Genomic DNA, 23,813 nt, shown 5'->3' with positions numbered 1-23,813 from the left:
GGACGGACAGGAGAGATAAAGAAATCATCATTAGCCATGATACCTAGTAGAGCCGCCAGGAAAAGAAAACCCAGAATCCTTAGAAAACCCAATTTCACATCCCCGCGCCAACTGCGCACTTCCCAAAGAATCGATCCCGAAAACCGATCCCCATCCTGTTCCTCAACGATCAAGAAACCCGGCCAGCAAGCAAGTCACCACAGGTGGGAGGCACGCCGTAGGAGGTACCCCGGAAGAGGTACCTCAAGCACACCAACCAAGCAGCGGCGACACTACGTCTCCGACGAAATCATCAAAGCAGCCATCTCCCTCACCCAACCGTGCTCTCCTCCTCCGCCGCCCTCCTGAAGTAATCCGCTTCACTCTCATGCCCCAACTGCGCCGTCGCCAAATCCGTCCCCACGCCCGAATCGCTCGGCGCCGCATAACCCCTCATCATTTCCTCCTTGACCGCCTCGACTGCGGCCTCGATCTCAGATTGCGTGGGAAGCAAGTTGGTCGACACCTCTGACGCCGTGACCTCCGAGGACGTGACTTCGAAACCTTTGGCTTCAGACTGTGGGGCTTCGGAGGCTGCGAGCGTCTGCGTGGGTTCATCGTCTTCCTCTTCCGAGCCATCATCTTCACTTGCCTCGTTGATCGTATGATTGTCGTCCAGAAGGGTGGACCGCGCAGCTGTTGAGCCGTACGATGTGCGCCGATCCATGTCACTGCCAGTCATGTACGACGACCCGGAAGCGTACGTATACTCACTTCCAGCTCCCCCGTAACTAGAACGACCGTCAAGGCTAGGGTTCTCACCGTCAGCATAACTCTCGGCGTAGGAGCTTGCTGCAACGTTATGGCGGCGTTCAGTGCCGGCGTCGCTGTGGCTGTCTTCTTGGTTGTTCTCGTCAGTTACAGGGAGGTTCTCTTTCAACTCTGGTTCAACTGGGTTCATCTTTTCTTCGGTCTCGTCCTCCTCGCTTAGGACCTCATTCTCCTTGTCTACCACTGCGGTCATTGGCTTGCCATTCCACGACGACTTGCGCAAATAATTCGTCTTAACGGAATGGCTGCGTTTCAAATTGGCATTGTTTCCCATTGAGTTGCCCATTCTGGGAAATTCTTGAGCACCGGCAGCAGTGTTTGGGTTGATCTGGCTGAGAGAAAGAATGCGGCGAGTCGGATTCTGCACGGGACCGTTGCGACGGACTGCTGGACGAGGCTTCAACGCTAAGGAGAGTCCGTTCGCTGCTGTACTGGGAGGAGCCATCGTTTTGGCACTGTCGCCGATGGCATCAACGCTCATGCGCTTCTTGGGTTTGATGGGACTCTTTGATGTTCCCTTGGCCATCATCAGAGCACGAGAGTGATCCATGATGCCGTTGAGAATGCGTCGTTCCAATGCATCAGCCTTGGCGTCCATCAAGTGCAATTCCTCTCTTCGGATCTCCAAGGCAGTGTGGAGCGAGGAGACTTCACCAGTGAGACGCACTTTCTGGTTGGCGAGGTTCTCACGCTCCGCTTGCAACGCGGCCACGGCGGAAAGCAAAGCACCCTTCTCCTCCTTCAACTCCAGTACCGTGCGTTCCTTTTCTTCCTTGATCTCCGCCAACACACGTTCCTTCTCCTCCTTGAGCTCTCTCACAACACGCTCTTTCTCAGCCTTCAACTCGGCAATATCTGCCTCGAGTTGCTCCTTTTGTGCCATTCGCCGCTCCAGAAGAAGTGCAACCCCCTCCGCTTCTCGCTCTTTGGCTTCGTTACCGTCCGTAACCAGTTGAGTCTGTCGGGCCACAAACTCGCTTATCTCGGTTGCTGTAGCCTTGACCTGCTTGTGGATCTCATCAAGACGCTCCAGGTGTGCTCCAGACTTCTCTGCATCACTAATGTGACCGATGAGTCTGTCCAACTTCTCCTGCACTTGGGCATCGTCGTACTTCTCCACGGCTTCGACGGGTGCAGGCGGTGGGGGAAGCAATGCGGGTAGACTGTTGAGATGTCTGGCTACTTCTTCAGCCCTGGCACGAGCCTCTTCGTTCATAAGCCGGGCCTGCTCCTCCGCAGCTTCCTTGGCCTTCTGCGCGTGGTCATAGTGTTGCTTGACAAGGGCTTCGATCTCGCGAAGGATGACCATGAACTTAGGATGATACTCGGTGATGTTGTCCTGGAGACCGTTAAATATGCGCTCGATGTTCGCAATCTCGTCCCTTGTATGCGAGTGCTCCGTCTTTTCCTCCATCTTCTGCTCCTCCAGCTTAGCAACAGCATCGTCGATCTTCCCAAACACGGCTGCTGAATAGTCAGTCGCCCACTTCTGAGTTGCTTCTTCATATCTATCATTCATGCCGGTGATTGAAGCACCAAGAGTATCGATTGTAAGTCGAAGTTCATCAGCCATTGCCCTCGTGCTTTCGAGGATCTTCTCCTGTTCCTCCGCCTTTTCTTTCATGACTTTGGTCTGTTCTTCGGCAAGAAGCTGTGCATCATCATACTTGGTCATAAGAGTATCAAACCGTTCATCAAGTTTTGTGGCAACTTCCGCAATGATAGCCTCCTTTGCTTCGTCCTGTTTCTCAAGCGCCAGAGTGGATTTCTCCTCTTGGCCATTCATCAAACCTTCGATGGAACCTTGCGCACGCTCGAATTCGCGAGAGACTGTCTCCATGAGGTCCTTGACATCAGCACTAAGGCCGGAGTTTAGGGCGACAGCGTCTTCCAGATTCTTGAACGACTCCCGAAGGCTCTCTATACTCCCCCCCTCGCTCAAGCCTGCCTTAATTTCGTCCTTGACTTCGTCCAAAATCACCTTGACCTCAGTGATCGTATCAGAGAGGCCTTGGGCTTCGGCTTTGCGGTCGTCAAAGTTCTTGGCCGTCTTCATGATGTCCTCTTCGTATGTCTCCTTCAACTTGTCATGGCTCTCCCGGAAGTCGTGTAAGAGACCAATGAGTTGTTCAACATCAGCCTTGGAAGGAAGCTCGTCGCTATCAGGAATTTTCATGTCATCGACCTTCGCTTTGATGTCGCAGACAAGCGCAGCCAAATCATCCACGTCAGTCTTGGTGATCTTCTCTTCCTCATCCGGTTTTGCAGTCTTCATCTCATCCAGAGCTTGCTTGATATCATCAACGATCACCTGGACAACGGCGACGTCACCCTTGGTCGCACCTTCTTCTGAGATTTTCTGAGACAATGCCTCAAGAGATTCTGAGGTTGTGCGAACGATCAACTCGATATCATCCAAGTTGTCTTTTGAAACCATCTTTTCAGGATCAGGAAGGTTCAACTCTTCAATCTTCGCCTTCAGGTTGTCCAGAAGCGTTTCGATAGCATCAGTGTCTTCCTTGGTGGCCATTCCTTCGAGAGTGATTGCAAATTCGCGCTCCTGCAGCTGGACGACCGATGCCTGCAGATCTTTCAGCATTTGCTCTATGCTGGTCAGTTCGTCTGCCAGTGGCGTGGATTGCGGGGCGGCCGTTTCTTGGGCGTGAGCCGGATTCTGTATGTTCGCGTCCATCGCTTCGACTTTGACTTGAATTTGCGAAAGCATGACTTCCATCTTCTCGAAGTCGTTGCGACGCACGGGATTCGCAACGATGTCTCGGTTGGCGATCGTCTCTGGGGCCTCCGCCAGAACAACCTCATTTCCTGTTGGTGTGTTCTCTTCTTCAGGCGTTGGCTCGGTTTTGCTCTTCAGAGTAGCAATATCCTCGCGGAGGGTCGCAATTCCGTCTTTCAGGGCATCCAAGATCTCATAAGAGACCGTCATATCAACGGGCTTATTGATTGTCTTCGTGACATCATTTCGGAGACCTTCCAGGCCGTCGTTCAGGGCATCCAGAATTTCGTTCGTGGCCGACATTTGCCTCTCAGGATTGTCGAGCTTCTTCTCCAGATGAGATCGAAGGTCGTCAAGACCAAGTCGGACAGCTTCCAGTACTTCTTCGGTGTCAGCTCGAGCATGTTGGCGTGTAAGCCCGGTGGATTGGCGCAATTGGTCCAGTTCACCACGGAATGCTTCCAGAAGCTCTTCGTTGATGTCCATGGACTTTGCGTTCGCTTTAATATCCTCTAAACCCGATCGGATTGTCTCCAAAATATCATTCTTGTCGTCCGATCCTTCAGCACGTACCAATGTAGAGCCCAGCGATTCTCTGAGGCCTTCCAATTCTTGGAGGATTGTTGAGAGGTTGGCTTTGGAGGCGTTTTCGTGGGTGGAGGTAATTTGGGGGACTATCCCGTCCATGAGCTCACGCACTCCGTCGATAATGTCGTCCTTGTCCGCACTGCCATTCGCTCTCACAAGTGTCCCTCCCAGAGTCTCTCGCAGGTGTTCGAATTCTTCCTTGAGTGATAGCAGCAAGTCGTCATTTGGAGTATTGACTAATATGCCGTCTCCAAACTTCGCGCTCATTTCAGCAAATCCGGCCTGAAGTGCTTGGATCACTTCGTCCTTGCGACTTGCTGTGTCGCCAAGGATAATTTGTTTTAGTTGGTCAAACTCTTCCTTCATTGCCTCATTGATCTCATCGTTTGTGTCCAGATCAAGGTCACGGGTGACAACCTGGGATTTCATTCCTTCGAAACCAGCGCTGAGTGCTGTAAGAATTTCCTCCTTATCCTGAGTCGTGGGAAGTAACTGTTGGGAGAGGGACTCGTGCAAATGCTCAAACTCAGATTTGATAAAAGCGACCATTTCTCCCCGGGGCCATGCCTGGTCACCCCGCGGGCCTTCGGCAACGTAGGCTTGGATATCGACCCGTAAGCGCTCGAGTTCCCCATGTAACTGTTGGATGACCTCGTCTTTTTGTGTGTCGTCGTGGGCCTTGTCGATATAAGCTTCAATCTGTGAGCGCAGGGTATCAAGGCCGTCCTTTAATGCATCAAGGACCTGCTCCGTATCCCGACCGTTGGCCGAGGAATATGCCTTGAACTCGTTGTGCATATCGTCCACCAGTGCATGCAGATGCTGGACTACGTCATCGCTCTGACCTTGAAGCCGTAAAGGAGAGGCATCCAGGGCCGCCTTGACCGCTTCATAGAGCACCTCCTGTGAAAGCTCTATCTCTTGCGGACCATTACGATCGGCCAGGCCCTCCTTGATAGCATGTAGCACGACGTCCCGGATGGCGCCATCAAGTTGATGCTGTGGTTGTGCAAAATTGGGTTTGATGTCCTCCAGACACTCTCGGACAGCCATAAGCACTTCCTCCCGAATTTCGTGTACTTCATTGATCGGCTCGGGAAACTTGACGTGCTGAAACGCGTCCTGGATTGTGCGCTCAATCTCTTCTTTGGTAACGGAACCTGAACCACGATACTCCTGAAATCCCTCTCTCAAGCACTGGAGGACTTCGTCTCGCTCTAGCCCGATTTGCTCGACTTCAATATGTGGCTTGTAGGATTCGTTGGCTTCACGCACAGCGGCTATGATCGCCTCCTTGTCGACTGGGAGAGGCTGAGCTGCATGTTGATCCAATCCGCGCTCTGCCAAAGCATGCTTCACTACGTCGTATACCTCGTGACTGTCCACGGTATTCCGGGTAAGCGTAGAGGAGATCGATTGTCGTCTCCGTTCACGCATCACCTCGTCCATGTGCTGCTTGAGATCCTGTAGACCCTCTTGAATGACCGCGGCAATGTCGGGATTTGGTTGACCGGATTCAATGGATTTGCCCCCAATCGTTGAGCGTTCAACCTCTTCCAGCTTTCGAGCTAGCTCACGACCCATACCGAGCACCTCCCCTCGAAGATCCTGAATCATAGCCTTGGTTCCCATGGTTACGCAGCCAGACTCCGCGACACTATCTTTGATTTTCCGGAGAAACTTCAGCATCTCTTCACTGACGAAATCGGCAGCCTTGGGACTGGCATATGGCTTGTTACCCTCGGATACCTTCTGAAGCGGAAAGGGGGAAGTCGCATCGCCACTTATTATCTTAGGGCCTGGTGCTGACTGGGCAGAGGGGATGCCCGAATTAGCAGCAGGCACGAGAGCGCTACTTTGGGAACCCTGCTTGACGAACTCTGCTAGCTCAGCAACCTTCTTCGCAGTCTCGCCCGTGGCTTTGTCGACCAGAGTCTGGAGGTTGGCGATAAGCCGTTCCTGCCCATCTTTAGTAACCATTTCACGAATGATCTTCTCAAGCATGGCTACACTGGCGGCACCCTCCACGGAGTAAGGATTCGGGCTCCCAATTCTTTCATCCATCATGAACGGACTAGGCGAAGTCATACGCGCCATGCTGAACTGTTTAGTCGGAGTCATGTGCGGGTCTTTCATTCCAATGCTACTGGTTGAACGCGAGAATTCCCCAGGGGTGTTGACAAGGTTGGCGGTCTGGTTCATCGTTGACACAAGCTCCTTGAGAGATTTGCGGATATCCTCGTCCCGGGCACTCGTTGCCTCCTTCAAGCTGATGAGGTCGGAAGCATTGTCCTTACTGCGCCGGCTAAGCTGTGTCATGTCTTTCTGTAGGTTGGATACGATATTGGTGATACTGAGCAGTTGGCTGGAGATTGCCTCCAACTGAGGAGGAGGTTGGGATTCTTTCGCAGTCGAGGTTGTCGTAGAAGGCATAGGAGGGTCGAGTAGTTCTCGGGGAACGGTCATAGTCTGTAATGCCAGCATGGTGGCCGACGGTGGCGTGTTTTCGCCCAAAATAGCCTTTTGAAGATGCCGAGATGTAGGGCGCAAGGCCGGTGTGTCCTTCAGTATATCGCGACTCGAGGGCGTAGGTGTCGATATCTGAGAGGGGCTGTGGCGCGCCGAGAGATAGTCCTTCTCTGGCTCCCGGGACGGTGTGCCTGACCGCGTCGATGGACGTTCAGGTGATCGCTCCGGGGACCTGACACCGTCAAGGAAACTCTTCAGATCGCGCACACTTGTTGTCTGCAGAGACTGCATCCGCTTATGTTGTGCGCCCTTGATAAGTGACCGTTCAGATGACCTTTCAGGTGACCTTTGTGGCAAAGGATTGGTAGTGTATGAGCTCATGGGTAGGCTCTCGCGAGCCTTTTCTTCCAGTGCTTTGGCTGCATTGACGATGGCGGCCGATGTATTTGGGCGAGTAGTGAGGACAGGCGAGCCTGGATTTAGAGGTAATGGAGGGGGAGCACGTTCTGGATCCGAGCTATCCCACCTACGACGAAAACGACGAGGCGTCAGTAAATGGTCCATTGCTTGATGGTAAAGATGCAGTCGCAGATGTCTACGTACATTGGTACTGAGGAGAAAGAATGCGAGTGCCTGACTAGCTCACGATCCCGCGAGGGATCCCTGTCGGAAGAAGCCATTGTGTTTATGAGAACCTATTTCGATCGAAAAGGCAACGTTGGAATGCAAGCGTGGGATGATGTGGACGCCAATTGCAAGAGTTCAAGTCTCGAAGACCAGCGAATGTTTCGTGACGGTAAAAAGTGGTTTGGCGACCCAGCGCACACCGAGTAGAGGGCAATGATGAGAGCGTAGAGTGAGATATGGTGAGGTGGGATGGTGTAGTGGCCGCAGCATTGATATTGTTTACACCTGTGAACGCACGGGCCAAGCGGTTAGGTCATTGGCTGCAGGGTCGACAACACATCAAATGGTCGCCCGGGCAGCGCAACCGGCTCTGCTTGAAATGTCAAATCACAGAGGGAAGAGGTGGATGAATGCTGCGCTGGCTGCGAAGATTTGAACTCCAATATATCAATTCGTACTGAAGCTATTCGGGTGAGCTGTGGGGCTTGCTCCCGCCATTGAAGCTCGACCACGGCCAAACATCGGGTTGCTGGGGCAAGGGTGGAGGAAAACGCCAAGCACCACCGGAGTAGGGTCAGACCGGCCTCCGGATCGCCCGCCGTCGATTGTAAGCTTAGCTCCATTGACATCCACTACATCAACATCCGACCTCCAACCCCCACTCGCCTTTCGCTACAGTTCATTCAGTTTTTTTTTCCCCAATCTGACTCCTCTCTCCTCCGAAGATACTCGCAGCGAATCAGGCTCCTTGCCTCCCGCCATGGCCGTTGCGGATACCAGCAAGAGGATAGCTGAGGCGCAGAAGCTGGCGAAGACGGAGCCGGCCAAAGCAGAGCAGATATACAAGGAAGTGCTGTCGACAACCCCGGGCTCGAATGATGCAGCAATCAAGAATTACGAGACGGCTCTGGTGGGACTCGGAGAGTTGTTCCGCGACCAGAGGAGGGTGGACGCGCTCGCCGAGCTGGTTAGGCAAACACGGTCAGTGCTGTCGTCTTTTGCCAAAGCAAAGACCGCCAAACTGGGTAAGTAGAAGCTGAACGACCGCGCGTGCTCGATATTGCCACTGACACAATCGACTTCCAGTCCGGCAACTCCTCGAGCTCTTCACCACCATCCCAAACACCACCGATATCCAGATCGCCGTGACCAAGTCGTGTATAGAATGGGCCGTCTCGGAGCGGAGGGGATTCTTGCGCCAGAATCTGGAGACCCGCCTGGTGTCTCTCTACATGCAGAAGCAGTCCTACTACGATGCTCTCAACCTCATCAATAGCCTGCTCAAGGAGTTGAAGCGCCTAGACGACAAGCTGGTTTTGGTCGAGGTACAACTGCTGGAGTCAAGAGTCTACCATGCGCTCGGCAACATTCCTAAGGGACGAGCCGCCCTCACTTCGGCACGCACATCTGCCGCCTCCGTCTATACACCACCTTTACTCCAAGCCGGATTAGACATGCAAAGTGGGATGTTGCACGCCGAGGATAACGATTTCAACACGGCATTCTCGTACTTCATTGAGGCAATGGAGGGGTATCACTCGCAGGAGGAAACACAGAAGGCAACATCAGCACTTCAGTACATGCTCCTCTGCAAGATCATGCTCAATCTTGGCGATGACGTGACGTCGCTCATGACCTCGAAGCACGCGATCAAATACGCAGGAAAGAGTCTGGACGCCATGAAGGCCGTAGCACGAGCACATACGAACCGGAGTCTGGAAGAGTACGAAACCGCCCTCAGCAACTTCCAACAGGAGCTCGGAAGCGACCGCTTCGTTGCTCGTCACCTCAGGCGCTTGTATGACAACATGCTCGAGCAGAATCTCATCAAGGTCATTGAGCCTTTTAGCAGAGTGGAGATTGACCACGTCGCGAAGATGGTTGGGCTGGATACCGTGCAGGTGGAGCGCAAGCTTTCGCAGATGATTCTTGATAAGGTGATTATTGGAGTGTTGGACCAGGGTTCAGGTTGCTTGATCGTTTATGATGAGTCTGAGCGTGATCAGGCTTACGATGCCGCCCTGGAGACGATAGAGAAGCTTAGCAATGTGGTGGATGTCTTGTACACGAATCAAGCATCAATGCTTGAGTAGAGGACTACCGAAACATGAGCAAAAGCAGCTGTGTACAATAATGCTATAGAGCTCGAACGGACTACATATGCATTGAGTTCTCGTGCACACCCCGTGTTGTACACTTCCAGCGGAAGATCCCAGATCCCCACCGTGCACCGAGCTCTTTCGTTTCAATGCGACAGAGGGTTAGTAGTCAGGCCTACTGATAAAAAGTGCCGGCGCACAGAGTGCCAGGCACAACTGGTGTTCGTATCCACGCATTGTCCACTCGACACACCTGCACACGGTCATGCAGCTTACCCACATTGGCTCGGTGATCACAAAGTTATATGCTGTGATATCGGATACAGGCATGTCGATCTCTCGTATTCTGGAGCCGGGCAATGTAATCGAGGTGACCAAAGTTGATACTCATTGCGAATTACGTAGGCCGCCTTATTGCTGAATCGAGATCCTGCAAGCTATTGCGCTCGCTGCCCTTCGAGAAATTTGGATTTATAGTAGACTCAGGATGGATCCTGGAAAAAAACAGTGTCGCCCATGCCGCGCATATCGATATGCTAGAGCTCCCAAGAGCACCTGGGCACCCAAATGTAAAAAAAAAAAAAAAAAAAAAAAACGGAAAATAAAAAGAAAAGGGAATGGACACAGTAGGACTTGAACCAGGGCCCTTTCGAGGGCAAAAAGGTCGAGCAGCCGAATCAGTGCAGTACTGCCTGACTCCAGCCTTGGAGACCACTAGACCTTTTTCGCTATCCTGTATTCAGGGCGATAATTATGGGAATAATTATAGGTTATATAGGAAACAATCGGGGTTGTTGTTGTGTATAAGTGAGAAGTGAGAGAGGTGAGGGTTATGGCGCACGCACGGTGAAAGAGTTGGACATTGGTGGTGCGTCTATGTGCATTGAAGATTTACCTTTCCAGGTAAAAGATTTTGAAGACCCCAAACCTCACTCCCACGACGACACTGGGACATCATTTTGCGACAAACGTTCTACTGCAGTCTAACCGTCCATCAGAGGTGCCTGCCATCTCGGTGAAGCTAGAAGGATAGTCGTCCACCCAAACGGGAAGGGCAGTCAGTCCTGATTCAAAGTTGTATCTGATTGAGACAAAGTAGGTTCTCCGTCAAGCAACACCGTGAGTACTGTACACTGAGGGTTTTTACGTTTGCACCGATGGGATGAGTGCAGTTCGACAGCCACATGGCACTGCCATTGCACACGTCAGCTGCCAATCGCCATGAGTTCCGCTTGCGTAGATGAGCTTCAAACATGCCCCACACTCGGGCTTGAGTTTGGGTCGCCAGGTGTCAGCCAGATGAAGCCTGCTGACAGTCGATCACTTCGAAGGCAAGAGCGCGGTCACTAGCCATAACTAACCATAGATAGATGTCAAGATGGCTTCTGGATTTGCACACACTTACCTACCAGTCAGCTTCTCGGTAAACCTCGGTATTACAGATCTCCTGAACACGAGTACTTTTCGAAATTCTTCCTTGAAGACCACTTTCTCGGATCAAGGTTTTGAGAGCCCTGCCGCTATTGCGCTATTCCGCCAAAATGAAAAGAATCCTTCTAGTGGGTGCTACGCACTTAGTTGGTTCTCACATCCTCGACCAAGCCCTGTCTGCGAATTTGAGAGTTCGAGCCATTCTCGAGTCTCGAGAAGAGGCACACAGGATCCAGCAACTCTACCCTAGTGTCGACTCTTCGGTGCTGGACTTCTTGGTAGTACCGTCGGGAGAGATAACAAGACCCAGAGTCTTCTCAGACGCTCTGAGTGACTCGGCGGATCCATTCGAAGCGGTTATCTTGTGTCTCGCTGCAGACGCTTACGAGGAGGTCGACTGCCTCTCCCGTTACGTTGCCGCGGAGAGTGAAAGAGTGTGTAGGATTCTGGGAAGTATAAAGGACGCATCTACGGCGGTTGGAAGAGTTATACTCGTCTCCTCACTGACCCGTTTTGCTGGGTGGTTAGCGAATCCATCTACCTCAGGACACCCCCGAAGATATACAATCAACATGCCAGTGCCAGAGCCAGAAATAGGAGGTGTCGACAGCGATTACATTCTTGAAGCGAGCCGGGCGAGCGATAATGTCATATATGACGCAATTTGCAACTGGATAAAAGATTCGAACACTTCCTTCGAGTTCGTGGCTCTCTCTGCACCCGCCATCTACGGACCTTCAATATGGGGCGTGGATCATTGGGTGGACATCCAAGAAGCGAATCTCGAGATTTGGAATATACTGAACAAACAGACAAGTGAGACCGTTCCTTCACCTCCTTATGGAATTTACTCCTATGCAGACGTCAGGGTAGGTAAATCCGTTTTATATTACCCACTCTTCTCGAAATCAGTGAGACTGACCACTTCTGCGGTAGGACGTTGCCTTGGCAACCATTCAAGCCCTTCACGTCCCCATGACCAGAGTCAACCGGGTGTATCTATCCGCCGGATCCATGCCGTCAACATTGATCATAGCACAATACCTCACCGCACGCTTCCCCGAGTGTGAAGAACTTGTGCAGTCGGACCAGTTGGCCCCACAGCTTTCAGCATGCTTGGAAACAGCCCAAAGCCCTGAAAGTGAAGATTCAAACAATTCTGGCTCAATATTAGGTCTCGGGCGCTATCGGTCGTGGGAGGAAGCGGTGGGGGATGTCGCGGCCCAACTCTTGGACTTCCGCAGACGGCGGGAAAGGACGCGGAAGATGGGAATGGGAGGTTGAATTCTATGATCTAAAAAGTACCACTAGAGATGCCCAATCTCTTATGTTTTACAGATACTTATGATGCATGTTTAGTCACTGCCTGGTCACAGGAATCAATTTATCGGACCGCAGCAAGCCATACACAGTAATTTCACCTCAATGACCGGCGATCCCCAGCGAAATAGCGATACAACGCCAAACCTTGGGAATCTCCGGACCAAACACGCACGAATCTCTATTCTTCCCGTAACTCTGCACTTGCACGATATTCACTTAGCTGTCAGCATTGTGACCCACGGCAGCATTCGAGCATGCGATCATTTACCCCCACATGCACCGTGTTCGTCCAACGTGGCTTCTCACTTCCCCACCTTTCAAAAAGCTAATAATAGCCCTGAAGTGCACCTGGATCTGTTTAAACTCCGTATCCCCACATGTGTGCGTCGATCACGTCTCTTAACCCGAAGTCCGCGCAACGTCCGGTCTCTAAGATGACATTGCAATAACGGAGTCCGCAAACTCTTGCACTGGGTTTCTCGCAACACGATTCATGCACGCATACAAGCACGTCATTGGCGGTAAACTCAATCTGCTCAGTTCTCCCATGAGTTAGCTTCAGGCGTCCTGCGGACTTCGCGATATTCTGGCAGGGGATCCACAGGAACGATTTAACACAAACCACTCCACCGAAGTGTATCGCAACACTCCAACACGATGCAGAACCTCAGTTTCGAGCCGGCACAATCTCGTTGGACACATCACCTGACGGCAGTATCTCGATCCATCAAATCCCGGGAAATGCATCCTGAGCGGTGAACGACGGAGCAAAAAGTACAGTGGATGTCGGAATATACGAGCCGCTACGGACTTGTTAGTGCTCTGCGCTAACCAGAAACGGAAATTGTAAGACTTGGTGTAGAATGTTCGGGGCTTTTGTGATTGGTTGGCTTGGAACGTCGTTTCAGACATGCATATGGGAGTGCAGGAGTGATTTCTCGGACAGAGCGGAGATCGGGTGCAAGAGGCCGATTGGATTGTTTGAACGCGGGCTTTATTAGTCAGTTTGAACACAGATGCGGAGAATGGATAGATAGCGGTGGGGCGGTTGCTTTGTGGAAGATGATCTACCCAGCAACTTGAGGAAAAGGTAGGCTTGAGGACTGAAGAGTTGTCGTGTGGGGAATACGATCCGAACCTTAGCCACTGTCCATTTTGCACTGTATTACGCACACCGCACACAGTATAAGCTAATCGATCGATTTATTGAATAGTCATGCTCGAATAAAGCTCCATGGTAAATTGTTGTCACTTACTGGAAATCACAGAGGTCGTGTCTCTTATTCATGATGTCCCAAGGCAGCCTCCATGAGGAGCCGAAGTCTATGTCGGCCATCATTGAGCGCGCAGGGAAGGAAAAAGCTGTCATTGAAGTTTCCTCGTCTAGAAGTTTTACATGCAGGCTGCACGATGGTATAATGCCGGAAACCAGGAACCGTCTCATGTGCGCCCTCAATAGGCATTGACCCTTGAAAAGAATCCTAATCGGAACCCCGCCTATGCTTTTTTTCCTTCTTCTCCTTCTTGTCTTTCTTTCCCTTCTTCGGACTGCTTTCCTCCACATCCACAACGAGCTTCACATCAGGCTCTTCAACGGCTGTCTGCGATGCAGGAGCAGGCTGACCATCGAGCCCATCATCCTCCACAGCATCAACATCCATCATCTCAACCGAGTCCTCCACATCACCGCTCGCTTCCTTCCCTCCCTTCAACGGATCCACAACCCTCACCGGGGCGAGCACATCGAACGAGCCCGTGCCCACGTTGCTTAACCTACCCACCACAATCCTGGCAGAAGGATTCCTAAGCTCGTCCCAATCGCGCTCGAGAACCGCGTCTCTCAAGAAACCCACAGTAGTCTCGAAGCTCATCTTCATGAAGGGACTCACACTGCCCTTCATGCCGTTACGATTGAACGGTGTGAAGCCACCACCCTTGGTCATTGTATCCGCAATGAGATTCAGGTGGCGATTATCTACGCTAATACCGTGACCCGAGAAAACGGCATGCATTTCGCGAACGATTGTCGCCCGAGCAGCTTCAACACCATACAGGTTAAGCATGGCGACAATGTCGTTGGTGAAAAGGCGGCTGGTATCGATGATGTGACCGAATTCACGCATTGCGATGAGGTTGACGCCCTCAGTCATGATGACGGGAACCTTGGTCTTGTTGCCATCAGCATCCTTCCCGTCTTCTTGGGAGACGAGCGCAGAGTTGATGCCGGGAATCACGTGAATGGTCGCGAATTCGGCGGCTGCCTCGACGTGGTGTAGCATGAGGAATTTTGCAGTCGTGACGCTATATTCAAAAGTGATCTCGCAGTAATTACCGGCTTTGTCGTCGAATCTGAAGTCGGAGATGTCGGTGCACATCTTGAGAATGCGATCACGCCGCACATCGGAGCCCTCTTCTTTGGGAATCAGCGGTTCTGCATCCTCATCCTCCATGTCGGAGTCAGGGGTAGAGGCGCGAGACGGCTTGGGGCTGCCGCCATAAGTCTCGTCTTCAGATTCCGGAGATTCCTCGCGACGAAGCCTATCGGCCAATTCCCTCTCTTCCTCGTCTGGTCCGTCGAATTCGACACTGTCTTCGCGCCGGCCTCGTTGCTTAGCATAGGTCGCGTCGCCGTCGCCCTCACCTTCATCACTGTCATCATCTTCCAACCCGCCTTCATTACCCTCTGTGTCGGCGCTGTTGTTGACCTGCTGGATAGTACCAGCTGACTCTCCAATCGTTGGCACGGCTGCAGATTTGGTAGCAGAAGCACTCGACAATGATCGATTGGCAGCTTTCTTCTTCAAATCGGTTTTGATGAGCTTGTGAAGACGGAAACAGAATTTCTTCTCCACCGCCTCGGCCACATCCCGAACCTTGATAGCATATTCCTCACAATACTCCTTGGCGGGGTAGAAGTCTAAGCGAACCTTAAAAGTCCTGGCTTGCGTGAACAGAGTACCAGGACCCAATCTCTCTGTGATGGTGACTTTATCGAGGACCGCGGATAGTGGAAGCCGGCTAATACTCTTCGCAAACCTTTCGCAATCCGCCTTGGACAACTCTGCATGCGGATACATCGTCATACCAGGTGTGGATATCTTCGCACTTGCGGTCATGACAATTTCACGAAGACGGGGAATACCTAACGTGACGTTCTTCGCGGAGTGACCAGCCAAGTGGAAGGTGTTGAGCGTCATCTGCGTGGAGGGTTCTCCGATAGACTGACCAGCGACAACACCGACAGCTTCACCAGGCTCAACAATGGACCGGAGATATTTCACGTCAAGCATGGACTCGAACGTCTTGCGCAGTATCTGACCGACGGGATCACTCTTCTTCTTTTTTAGAAGTTTGTCTGGGTTGTTATCGATGTACTAGAACGAATGTTAGCCAAACGATCTTTGTGAGGGTTCTCGGCTCATGCGTACCTCTTTCTTCGCTGCATAGAACTTCTCCGAGGTGGCTCCACTGTGGCGTCCAGGAGTATAGTGCGCAAGGGACGGGTCCATGGCGGCGATATCTCTAGTCTTGCGAACCTTTTTATATGCAGCCTTGGTGTGTTCCGCTGCTTCCGGACTATGGACTTCGGCATACGCCTCAGCGATGTTAAGGGATTGGAACATGGACATAAAGTTCTCGGCCTGGAATTTGAAGTCATTGAGATACTTCTGCTTCGTTGGATCCAGCCCATCCTCGCCGTAGAGGAACTGTACCATGCTGCCATCTGAGTCACGAACTGAGGTGTCATACTCAACCCGGAGACCTTCCATGCCCTTGATGATACACCGCTGGAGATAACCGGAACGGGAAGTTTTGACCGCAGTATCGATAAGACCCTCGCGACCAGCCATGGTATGGAAGTAGTACTCCTGCGGGCGAATGCCAGTCAAGAAACGGTTCACAACGTAGCCACCAGCGCGAACACTGGTCTCGAACGCTTTGAAACAGGGCAATGTCTTTCCGCTGACCATGACGGGAACACGCCGACCTTCCAGAACCTGTTGTCCAAGATTGCATGAAATCTGATTGGCGTTGACCATACTTCCTTTGGCACCGGACCCAGTCATGGTCTGCATTTGGTTTTTCGGAAACAGCTTGATGAGCTTGTGGGGAAGGCACGCCTGCGTGACCGCAGTTGAAATTTTAGCGACCGCAGCATTTGTGACCAGATCAAGTCCATGTTGTTTCTGATCATCGCGCAGGACAGACTCCAAGCGCCTCTTGAGCTCGGGGCTATTGCCGTTTATTTTTTGAGAATCCAATGTGACGTACTTTGAAGCCACCTCGAAGCCGACCTTCTCAGCTTCCTTGAGCTCCCGCAAACGAGCCTGCTCTCCCTCTTCGGTGAGGATGAGGTCTTCAACCCCACAGGAGAATGCGCGCATATGTAACAGCTTGGTGAGAAGGCGACCCATGATACTGAGTACGCGCCCAGCCACGGTGTGTCCAAAAGTCTCATACACACCGTTGACAAGGCCGCCACCAGCGGGACCAATCTGACTCTTGTCTAAGATACCACAAAGGAATTCGCCATCCTTGATTATAACATCCCCCTCCTCCGAGTTAGGGCCCCACAGCTTGGAGCTCGTTTGACACCTGGAGGTCATCGTGAGGCCGGGATATTCTGCGGGCCGGACATTCTTTAGAACAGTTGAAACAATCTGCTTTCCAGTCCAAAGCGGCCGGGGTTTGATAATGGCAGGAAGTACAGTGAGGAGCGTTCCAGAAGTGGTGTGCCCATCTTCGGGTCGTAGGGAGGAATATAGAAGCTGATGATACTCCTCCTTGGTGAAGAAGGTGTCACGATTCGTCAGCCAAACGCCCATGGAGATATGATCCTGAATAAGACCTCGTAGGGGTTTCCCAGCTGTCGCCGAAAGATACTGATGATCTGTGTCCGCGACTGTGGCGGCTTCCGCCCTGGCGATCTCGTTTTGAGGGAAATGCATATTCATCTCGTCTCCGTCAAAATCTGCGTTGTAGGTATTGCAGTTTGCATAGTGCATGCGAATGGTTCTTTCGCCTGGTAGCACCCGTGCGCGGTGAGCCATCATGGAGGGTTTATGGAGCGTCGGCTGCCGATTCATTATCACAATGTCACCGTTATTCAGATGACGATGGACCTTCTTGTTCCTGGACCCGTTCACGTTGATGCTAGAAGGCGCAAGAAGTTGGTTGGCGAGCGCCTGGCGCTCCTCGTAGTTCTTCTTACGCAGCGCGATGACCTGGCCATGTTCGTTCTCAATCGCTACGGCTCCAGGCCACTTGTCGGGACCATTGAGCACAGCCTCCTTCAGATCATAAAAGTTGTGGTTCGTGACGGGTTCCGGGTACGTCAGCTTTTTGGCAAAAACTGGAGGTACTCCAATCTCGTTGGTCTCAATGTTGGGGTCAGGTGAGATGACACTGCGGGCGGCGAAGTTGACCCGCTTGCCCATCATATTCTTACGAAACAAACCCTCCTTCTTTTCAAGACTCTGCTTGATGCCGTCCGCGTTTGACCTTCCAGCTAGGCCTTGTACAGGATTCGCATCCCTATCTATCAGGGCGTTCACCACGCCCTGAAGGTTGACCCATGCGTTTTGAAGATCTGAGAAGTCTCGACGGCGGTAGCCTGCTTCGTTGTCGTGACCTTTCATTTCGTTGCTGATCTGTCGCATCTGATCACATGCGTTCATGATGTTCTTATAGAGCGAGTTCTTCGGAGATTCCGCAATAGAATCACCAGTCCGATCCTCCATCCTGTATCGGTTCGGCGGAACGATGACGACGTGCATGAAGAACATATCCGGTCCCACCTCTGACCGAGATTTGGATTTCACGTATGGATTGTAGACCAGGCGTAGAAGGTCGGCCTCCGCCTCAAATAGGAGGATCATGGCTGCTCTCGCCTCCAATGGTGTGATGTACTCTTGCATGTTGTCAGGGAGCTCATTCGAGGTCTTCGATTTTTTGGCTGACCCGGTCATGGTTTCGGAAGCGACCAATGTCCCATCCGCGACCTGCGCATCCAGCATTTCCGCATCCTCGTCCTCAGAGGACGCCGGCTCCGTATCTGCAATACCCTCATCAGGATGGAGATGCTTCTTCTGCGCCTTTTGCTCCCTCTTTGCCAGAATATCAAGAGGATTCTGATACCGCTTCTCGGCTTGAGCCATCAAAGCCTTCTCCTTGCCAGACAAGTTTTTGCGGAAGATTTTGACCGCGCGGTCCTTCCTGAACGTCGGGTTTATGCCTCCGCAGTTCCGACACTTTTTGCCTTTGGTCATCTCAGCGAAGAGTTCCTTGATCACGGCGCGTCGGGCGTCGCCGACAGTCTCGTTCTTCGCCCTGATCAGGTGAGCACCACTTTTTGATATGCCGGCCCGCTTCATGGCTCTCTTAACGTAGTCGTTGCGCTGGCCGATAATGCCGTCAGCATCGTCGTCCGATTCCGAGTCCTCCTGGTCCACTTTCTTCTTGTCCTTCCCAGCCATGATGTTGACGTGCTCGTGCATTTCTGCGGCTTCTTGCACTAGCCCGCACCTGATTAGCCGAAGCTTCGACACATATTCGTTAACCTGAACCCTGGAGAGCTTGAGATGATGGCAATAGCTGCATTTCCCACGTAGAAGGCGCAGCAGCTGGTCCAAAAAGGTGAGGTGGTAGACAGGCACGGGCAGTTCGATGTGACCGCAGTGACCCGGACAGCCGAGGTGGGTTGTCAACCCGCATGTTGCGCAGCTGAAACGGATGAATCAGTGTCGTTTCTCATGCGCGAATCAAGCGCGTAACTTACGAATTGTCGAGAAAAGCTCCCAGGGCAGCATCGTGTAAACCGCCAGGCACCGGGTGTAGTAAGGAATCGAAGGTTGTCGGATTCGTTATGCGCTTGACGGACAGCTTCCGTACGTCTTCGGTAGAGAGAAACCCGAATTCGACGCCAGTTATGGCCGCGGAAACCGGCTGGGAGGTATTCATGGCGGCTGCACCGACGGCGACCTGGCGGGCGTGAACAGAAGGTGTTGTTCAGCATTGAGCGCCGATTTTTTGGAGAGCGCCAAGATTTCCGCCGCTCGGGCCACCATACGGTCTCTATCCCGCGGCGTGCTCGAAACTATCTATCGTCACCTTCACCTTCACAACACATCAAGATAGCCTCTGGTTACCGTCATCGACCATTTCCTCGGGTGATACGTCGTCCACCATGCTCGGAAAACGCCCCCATCCTGGCGAGGATGGCGCAGCTAGCGACGCCAAACGCCCGAAACCATCTGCCACCAACATTCAGGATGTACTTGCGGAAGCCAAAGCAAAAGCCGCAGCCATCAAGGCACGCGCAGCGGCCGCCCAATGTGCAAGTGGGGCGAATGGGCCACAAGCGTCTCCTACTCCGCCCCCAGCAGCTCCCTCTGCTAGTGCATCAGATCGTCTCGCTGCTATGAAAGCCCGTATGGCGGCTCTGAAAGGCGCCGCTCCTGCCGCACCTCCGACGAACGGCATTCCTTCGCGACCAGCCTCATCCGTCACGAGAAACGATGAACACCGCCCAAGCTACAATGACTCTCCGTCTACACGGCTTGCTACCACCCTGGGAAATAGACGTACGGAATCACCTCTACCGCACAGCCCCGCGAACAAGACGGGCGCAAAGCAGGAGCCAGAGGATGAGGACAATGCGAACAAGAATCCATATCTGGACCCCAAGTCGATGGGAACCTCGCGCGATAGGATGACTCGCAGTCTACTCTTCAACCAGCGCGGGAAGTACCTTGCTCAGGCTTCGAAGCTGCGACAACAAACGAAGTTGGAGCAGATTAAAGCATTGCTCGCGGAGAAGAACCGTAAGGCAAAATTGGATGAGAACAGTGAGCGCGGATTTCTAGTCCCGGAACCCCCTTCTGTTGAATGGTGGGACGAGGGAATTCTGGAGGAGAAGACGTACGATTGCATCGACGATCCGTCGAAAGTCAAGATCGATGGCGATGATTCGATCATAACATCCTATGTGCAGCATCCTGTCCTTTTGAAGGCGCCACAGGACCAACTGTTGATTCCCGTAAAGCCGATGTACTTGACCACTAAAGAGCAGGCGAAAATTCGAAGAATGCGCCGTGCTGAGGAGCACAAGGAGCAACAGGCCAAAATCCGTCTCGGTCTCGAACCTCCTCCTCCACCAAAGGTCAAGCGAGGAAACATGATGCGGGTCATGGGCGAACAGGCAATAGCAGATCCTACTGCAGTCGAGATGTTGGTTGAAGCGCAAATTCAAGAGCGCCACGACAACCATGTCAAAGCCAATGAAGAGCGGAAACTTACCAAGGAACAACGTCGTGCTAAGCTCGAAGAAAACCAGAAAAAGGATGCCCAAAAAGGCCTCTATATGTGCGTGTTCAAGATAGACTCGCTCGCGTTCGGCAAGCACCGGTACCAGGTCGACCTCAACGCCAAAGAGCACTCCCTTACCGGTCTCACCATATTTCATCCCACAATGAACCTGGTCGTCGTAGAAGGAGGTCATCACTCCATCCAAAAATACAAGAGAGTCCTGCTGCACCGTGTCAAATGGACCGAGAATTTGATGCCGACTGAGGCCCAGATGGAGAAGACGGCGGACGACCCCCAGTGGCTCAAACCAATGGACGAGACGGGGCATCTGAAAGACCTCTCCCACAACAAATGTGTGCTTGTCTTCGAAGGCGAGGTTAAACAGAGAGCATTCAGAAAGTGGGGTTCCAAGATTTGCGATTCGGACGGCGAAGCTAAGGAGTTGTTGGCGAAGGCAAAGCTTGACAGCCTTTGGGCGCTTGCGAAGACCACTGAGTAGAATGAGGGGGAGTCGCAACTGGCATCGCCGGCTTTCAGCAGCCACTATTTCCTGGTCAGATACTGCACTTAGGGTTTGCATCGGGCGTTGGAGCGGGTCTTTTCGTAAGTTCGCTCAATGATCTAGTTAAGAAGCTTTTATTAATATAAGACTCCTCCATCCAGCGTAGATGGGAACTACGATGTCAGACCTTTTGTGCCTTGCATGCCTCTGTGGGATCAAAGGATATCCGCGCCATTCGACCTCCAGCATCCGACTGTGTACTAACTGTTTCTGTCACCCTTGCAGCAGCCTCATAATTCCGCTAATTGATGCACAAAGACGGAAGCGTAAGTAGGTGCCTCTACTGCTTGTCAACTGCTCTGTCAACCTGGCTCTACTCTCCATGGACCTCTCCGTCATTCGGTCACAACTCTTTGCAAACTGTTGTCGACAGGCCCGCTCTCTCTGTCGACCTTTTCTGTCAATTTGCCTTCCCTCACTGTCAGCTTTCAAGCCCATCCATGCATGCTTCATCTATTGTACCATGTCATTCTGTTTTATGCCAGCTTCGTCTTCAACCTCAGTCCTGTCAATGTTTCACCGTTCGTCTTCGTCTATTGTACCATGTCGTTCTGTTTTATGCCAGCTTCTTCCTCAATCTCATCCCCTGTTAATGTTTTCACTGTTCGTCTGTCACTTCTTTCACTTGTTCTAATATATGGCCTTTTTGGGTGCCACACTCACGCTGTGCTTCTCCTACGGTGCTCAGTGTGTTCTTAGTGTAAGCGAATATATATCATAGCGCTCTGCCAACTTCAAAAGGTCATCGACCACAATGTGATGTCCACGGTTCATCGAAACATTTCAGATTACGTTATAGCAACACTTTGGTAGCAAAGTATTATCGTTCTACTCACATTTTTGCTTGCCTTTGCAGCGTTTGCGTCAATAGCGGAGACTATATCGTGCAATGCCCTCAATCCACTGCTTTAACTAGAACGGAGTGCTGGGTTGCACCCCTGCGAACAGAACTCGCTGGGCGATGGTGTTGGAAACCGTTCGAAAGCAGATGGTCTAAAACTGCCATGCGACAACCCCATGTTTTCTCTACGGAGGAAAGGGTGACAAAGGGAATGGCCAGCGATTCTGGCGTTTTGTAGAGCGAAATGCTCTTAGGCGGCTCCGTAGAGTGAAGCCGTAAGTGGTACGTAGATGAGGGAACTTTACTGTCGACAGACCACATGAGATATAATACCAAACACAATGATGATGACCACCAACACCACTTATAAAGCTGCGGTGAGAAGTGGGCATAGATCTTTACGACCTAGCTGAACTTATGATGACTTGCATACGTCAATACTGTCACCTCTTAGAAAGATCGGAAAATGCGAACCACAATGCCGCTCTGTCCAGTATTTGTTCAGTTCTTGCAGGGCCCTACAGTGCGGAAGCGGGAATCGATAGTAGGAGGCCGTGTTTCGATAGTGTTTAGGGGCGCTCTCTTCTCATAAATAATTAGAATTACCCATCGAAAAGGAGACGGGCCCAAGTGTGCCTGTCCTAAACATTTTAGTTTCGTTCACATGTGGTTCAAACCCTCCCATTCACCGCACGCCCGCCGTTCACCGCGTGCGAGCTCACCGCTCACCACTCACTCCGCCGGTAACCCTCCACCTCCTCATCGCTATTCTGCATATAATCCTAAAAATGGCAGATACTTATATCACCCCATCACCCACTCCAAGGAGCAATGGTCAAACGGTCAAGGTTACTGCGTCTGCATTGTACAGATGCGCTTACTATATCGACCCAATCGCCCTGTCGCTCCGGAGGAGTGGGGGATGATCTTTTTTGAGGGGGGCTTGGGTTCGAGTCTGGGATGCTGCTGCGTTGCCTTTTCTTTTTGGTGTGAGTTTGGGCGGGCAGGTTTGTAGGCGGTGGTGGTGGTGGGATGATTGAGTTTGATTTTTGGGACTTGTTGCATCGACAACGAACGGGAAGTGATGAGCTATGAGGACAAAGTCTGCTTACTACGGTCATTGTAAACGAGTCTTTGTGCTGGATTTTTAAACAGTTGGTTATGGTCTAAGCGTTCGGATCAAACTGCAGTTTGTCTTCGTGATGAGGCCATTTAGTAGCCACCTGGGTTTCAGCGACGCCTAGTCTCTTCCACGTTTTTGATTGTCGGTCTTAGCCTTTCAATAGGAATGACTGTGAAGAGTGGAGGTCTCTCTAGGAGGTAGGAGGTAGATCATGGAGTACATGGTATATCTGCTACAGAGACCGAGTAGGAAGTATAATACACTATATGATAACACACTGTATGTAGGTGGAACATGAATCGGTGGGTATATAGTTCGTGTATGGATGGATGGATGGATGTATGTATGTATGTACGTATGTATCTATGTATTCCCAAGACACATAATAGTACTCTAAAGCGCCTCCGAGCGGAAGATAAACGGTACTAGCGTTCATAGTATGTCCTAGATAGATTGATAGATGTACGTATGCGCTAAGCATTGTGGCACAGCTTTACCTGTACCCTTAAATCCGTTGCCGACGTCGTGACTCAAAATGTATAAACATCGGATTCACCCATGTTGACCGATTTCGCATTCACTCGTGCCGGGGCCTGCTGTGCCAGAGGCATTAGAATTCGCCGTAGTATATGGAGTAGCCTCCTCCATGCACGTCAAGTCGGACCTTCTAGCAGCATATATATCATAGCGAAGGACTCACTCCTGGAATAGTAGCATGCGAGGCCGGAAGGATTTGGATCTGCCCCTTCTCTTTTTCCGTTCAGGTCAAATCCGTCCTGGTCCTGCTAGTACTGTATGGAAGAAAAGGAGACAGATCGGACAGGGGAATTGAAGCCGTGGAGCCAAGGGCAAGTTTAGAGGGTACACCTTCCTTCCGAAAGTGGTGAGATTGCAAAGGT

The 23,813-nt window shown here is 51.8% G+C and overlaps 6 protein-coding genes across 6 annotated transcripts; 4 read left to right on the top strand and 2 right to left on the bottom strand.

The window, feature by feature from the left end:
• EI97DRAFT_504367 (uncharacterized protein) lies at positions 1-7,464 on the bottom strand. Its single transcript, XM_033802820.1, has 2 exons — positions 7,205-7,464; positions 1-7,127 (listed from the first exon to the last, which is right to left on the bottom strand). Exons 1-2 carry the CDS (start codon positions 7,279-7,281, stop codon positions 311-313), a joined length of 6,894 nt encoding a protein of 2,297 aa, XP_033649763.1. The 5' UTR covers positions 7,282-7,464; the 3' UTR covers positions 1-310.
• Positions 7,465-7,658: 194 nt separating this feature from the next.
• EI97DRAFT_437120 (PCI-domain-containing protein) lies at positions 7,659-9,404 on the top strand (the record flags this gene model as incomplete). Its single annotated transcript, XM_033799277.1, has 3 exons — positions 7,659-7,835; positions 7,954-8,253; positions 8,315-9,404. Coding segments are annotated over exons 2-3 (1,268 nt in total), but the record flags the coding sequence as incomplete, so codon positions are not given.
• A 1,328-nt stretch (positions 9,405-10,732) lies between these two features.
• Positions 10,733-12,054, top strand: EI97DRAFT_470563 (uncharacterized protein). The gene is made up of 2 exons (XM_033801776.1): positions 10,733-11,627; positions 11,695-12,054. Exons 1-2 carry the CDS (start codon positions 10,869-10,871, stop codon positions 12,040-12,042), a joined length of 1,107 nt encoding a protein of 368 aa, XP_033649761.1. The 5' UTR covers positions 10,733-10,868; the 3' UTR covers positions 12,043-12,054.
• Positions 12,055-13,313: 1,259 nt separating this feature from the next.
• Positions 13,314-19,067, bottom strand: EI97DRAFT_470562 (DNA-directed RNA polymeras-like protein I subunit). Its single transcript, XM_033801775.1, has 3 exons — positions 18,860-19,067; positions 15,510-18,804; positions 13,314-15,455 (listed from the first exon to the last, which is right to left on the bottom strand). The coding sequence occupies exons 1-3, from the start codon at positions 19,039-19,041 to the stop codon at positions 13,563-13,565; spliced, it is 5,370 nt and encodes a 1,789-aa protein (XP_033649760.1). The 5' UTR covers positions 19,042-19,067; the 3' UTR covers positions 13,314-13,562.
• Positions 19,068-19,267: 200 nt separating this feature from the next.
• EI97DRAFT_386264 (PRP3-domain-containing protein) lies at positions 19,268-20,887 on the top strand (the record flags this gene model as incomplete). Its single annotated transcript, XM_033796058.1, has 2 exons — positions 19,268-19,585; positions 19,703-20,887. 2 exons carry the CDS (start codon positions 19,268-19,270, stop codon positions 20,885-20,887), a joined length of 1,503 nt encoding a protein of 500 aa, XP_033649759.1.
• A 156-nt stretch (positions 20,888-21,043) lies between these two features.
• EI97DRAFT_232373 (uncharacterized protein) lies at positions 21,044-21,717 on the top strand. Its single transcript, XM_033793959.1, has one exon. It carries the CDS (start codon positions 21,199-21,201, stop codon positions 21,541-21,543), a length of 345 nt encoding a protein of 114 aa, XP_033649758.1. The 5' UTR covers positions 21,044-21,198; the 3' UTR covers positions 21,544-21,717.
• The last annotated feature ends 2,096 nt before the right edge of the window (positions 21,718-23,813 follow it).

This window comes from Westerdykella ornata (genome assembly GCF_010094085.1).
Source record: "Westerdykella ornata strain CBS 379.55 unplaced genomic scaffold EI97scaffold_41, whole genome shotgun sequence".
In the NCBI taxonomy this organism is placed as follows: domain Eukaryota; kingdom Fungi; phylum Ascomycota; class Dothideomycetes; order Pleosporales; family Sporormiaceae; genus Westerdykella; species Westerdykella ornata.
This window is presented reverse-complemented; position numbering and strand designations above follow the sequence as displayed.

Excerpts from the sequence above, each read along its gene's own strand:
- EI97DRAFT_504367 (XM_033802820.1), bottom strand. The coding sequence starts at position 7,281 with ATGGCTTCTTCCGACAGGGATCCCTCGCGGGATCGTGAGCTAGTCAGG. Across the intron at positions 7,128-7,204 it reads TCTTTCTCCTCAGTACCAAT|GTGGGATAGCTCGGATCCAG; the intron begins GTACGTAGACAT and ends TTTTCGTCGTAG.
- EI97DRAFT_470563 (XM_033801776.1), top strand. The coding sequence starts at position 10,869 with ATGAAAAGAATCCTTCTAGTGGGTGCTACGCACTTAGTTGGTTCTCAC. Across the intron at positions 11,628-11,694 it reads ACTCCTATGCAGACGTCAGG|GACGTTGCCTTGGCAACCAT; the intron begins GTAGGTAAATCC and ends CTTCTGCGGTAG.
- EI97DRAFT_470562 (XM_033801775.1), bottom strand. The coding sequence starts at position 19,041 with ATGAATACCTCCCAGCCGGTTTCCGCGGCCATAACTGGCGTCGAATTC. Across the intron at positions 18,805-18,859 it reads GGAGCTTTTCTCGACAATTC|CTGCGCAACATGCGGGTTGA; the intron begins GTAAGTTACGCG and ends CATCCGTTTCAG. Across the intron at positions 15,456-15,509 it reads TCTATGCAGCGAAGAAAGAG|TACATCGATAACAACCCAGA; the intron begins GTACGCATGAGC and ends CATTCGTTCTAG.
- EI97DRAFT_232373 (XM_033793959.1), top strand. The coding sequence starts at position 21,199 with ATGCACAAAGACGGAAGCGTAAGTAGGTGCCTCTACTGCTTGTCAACT.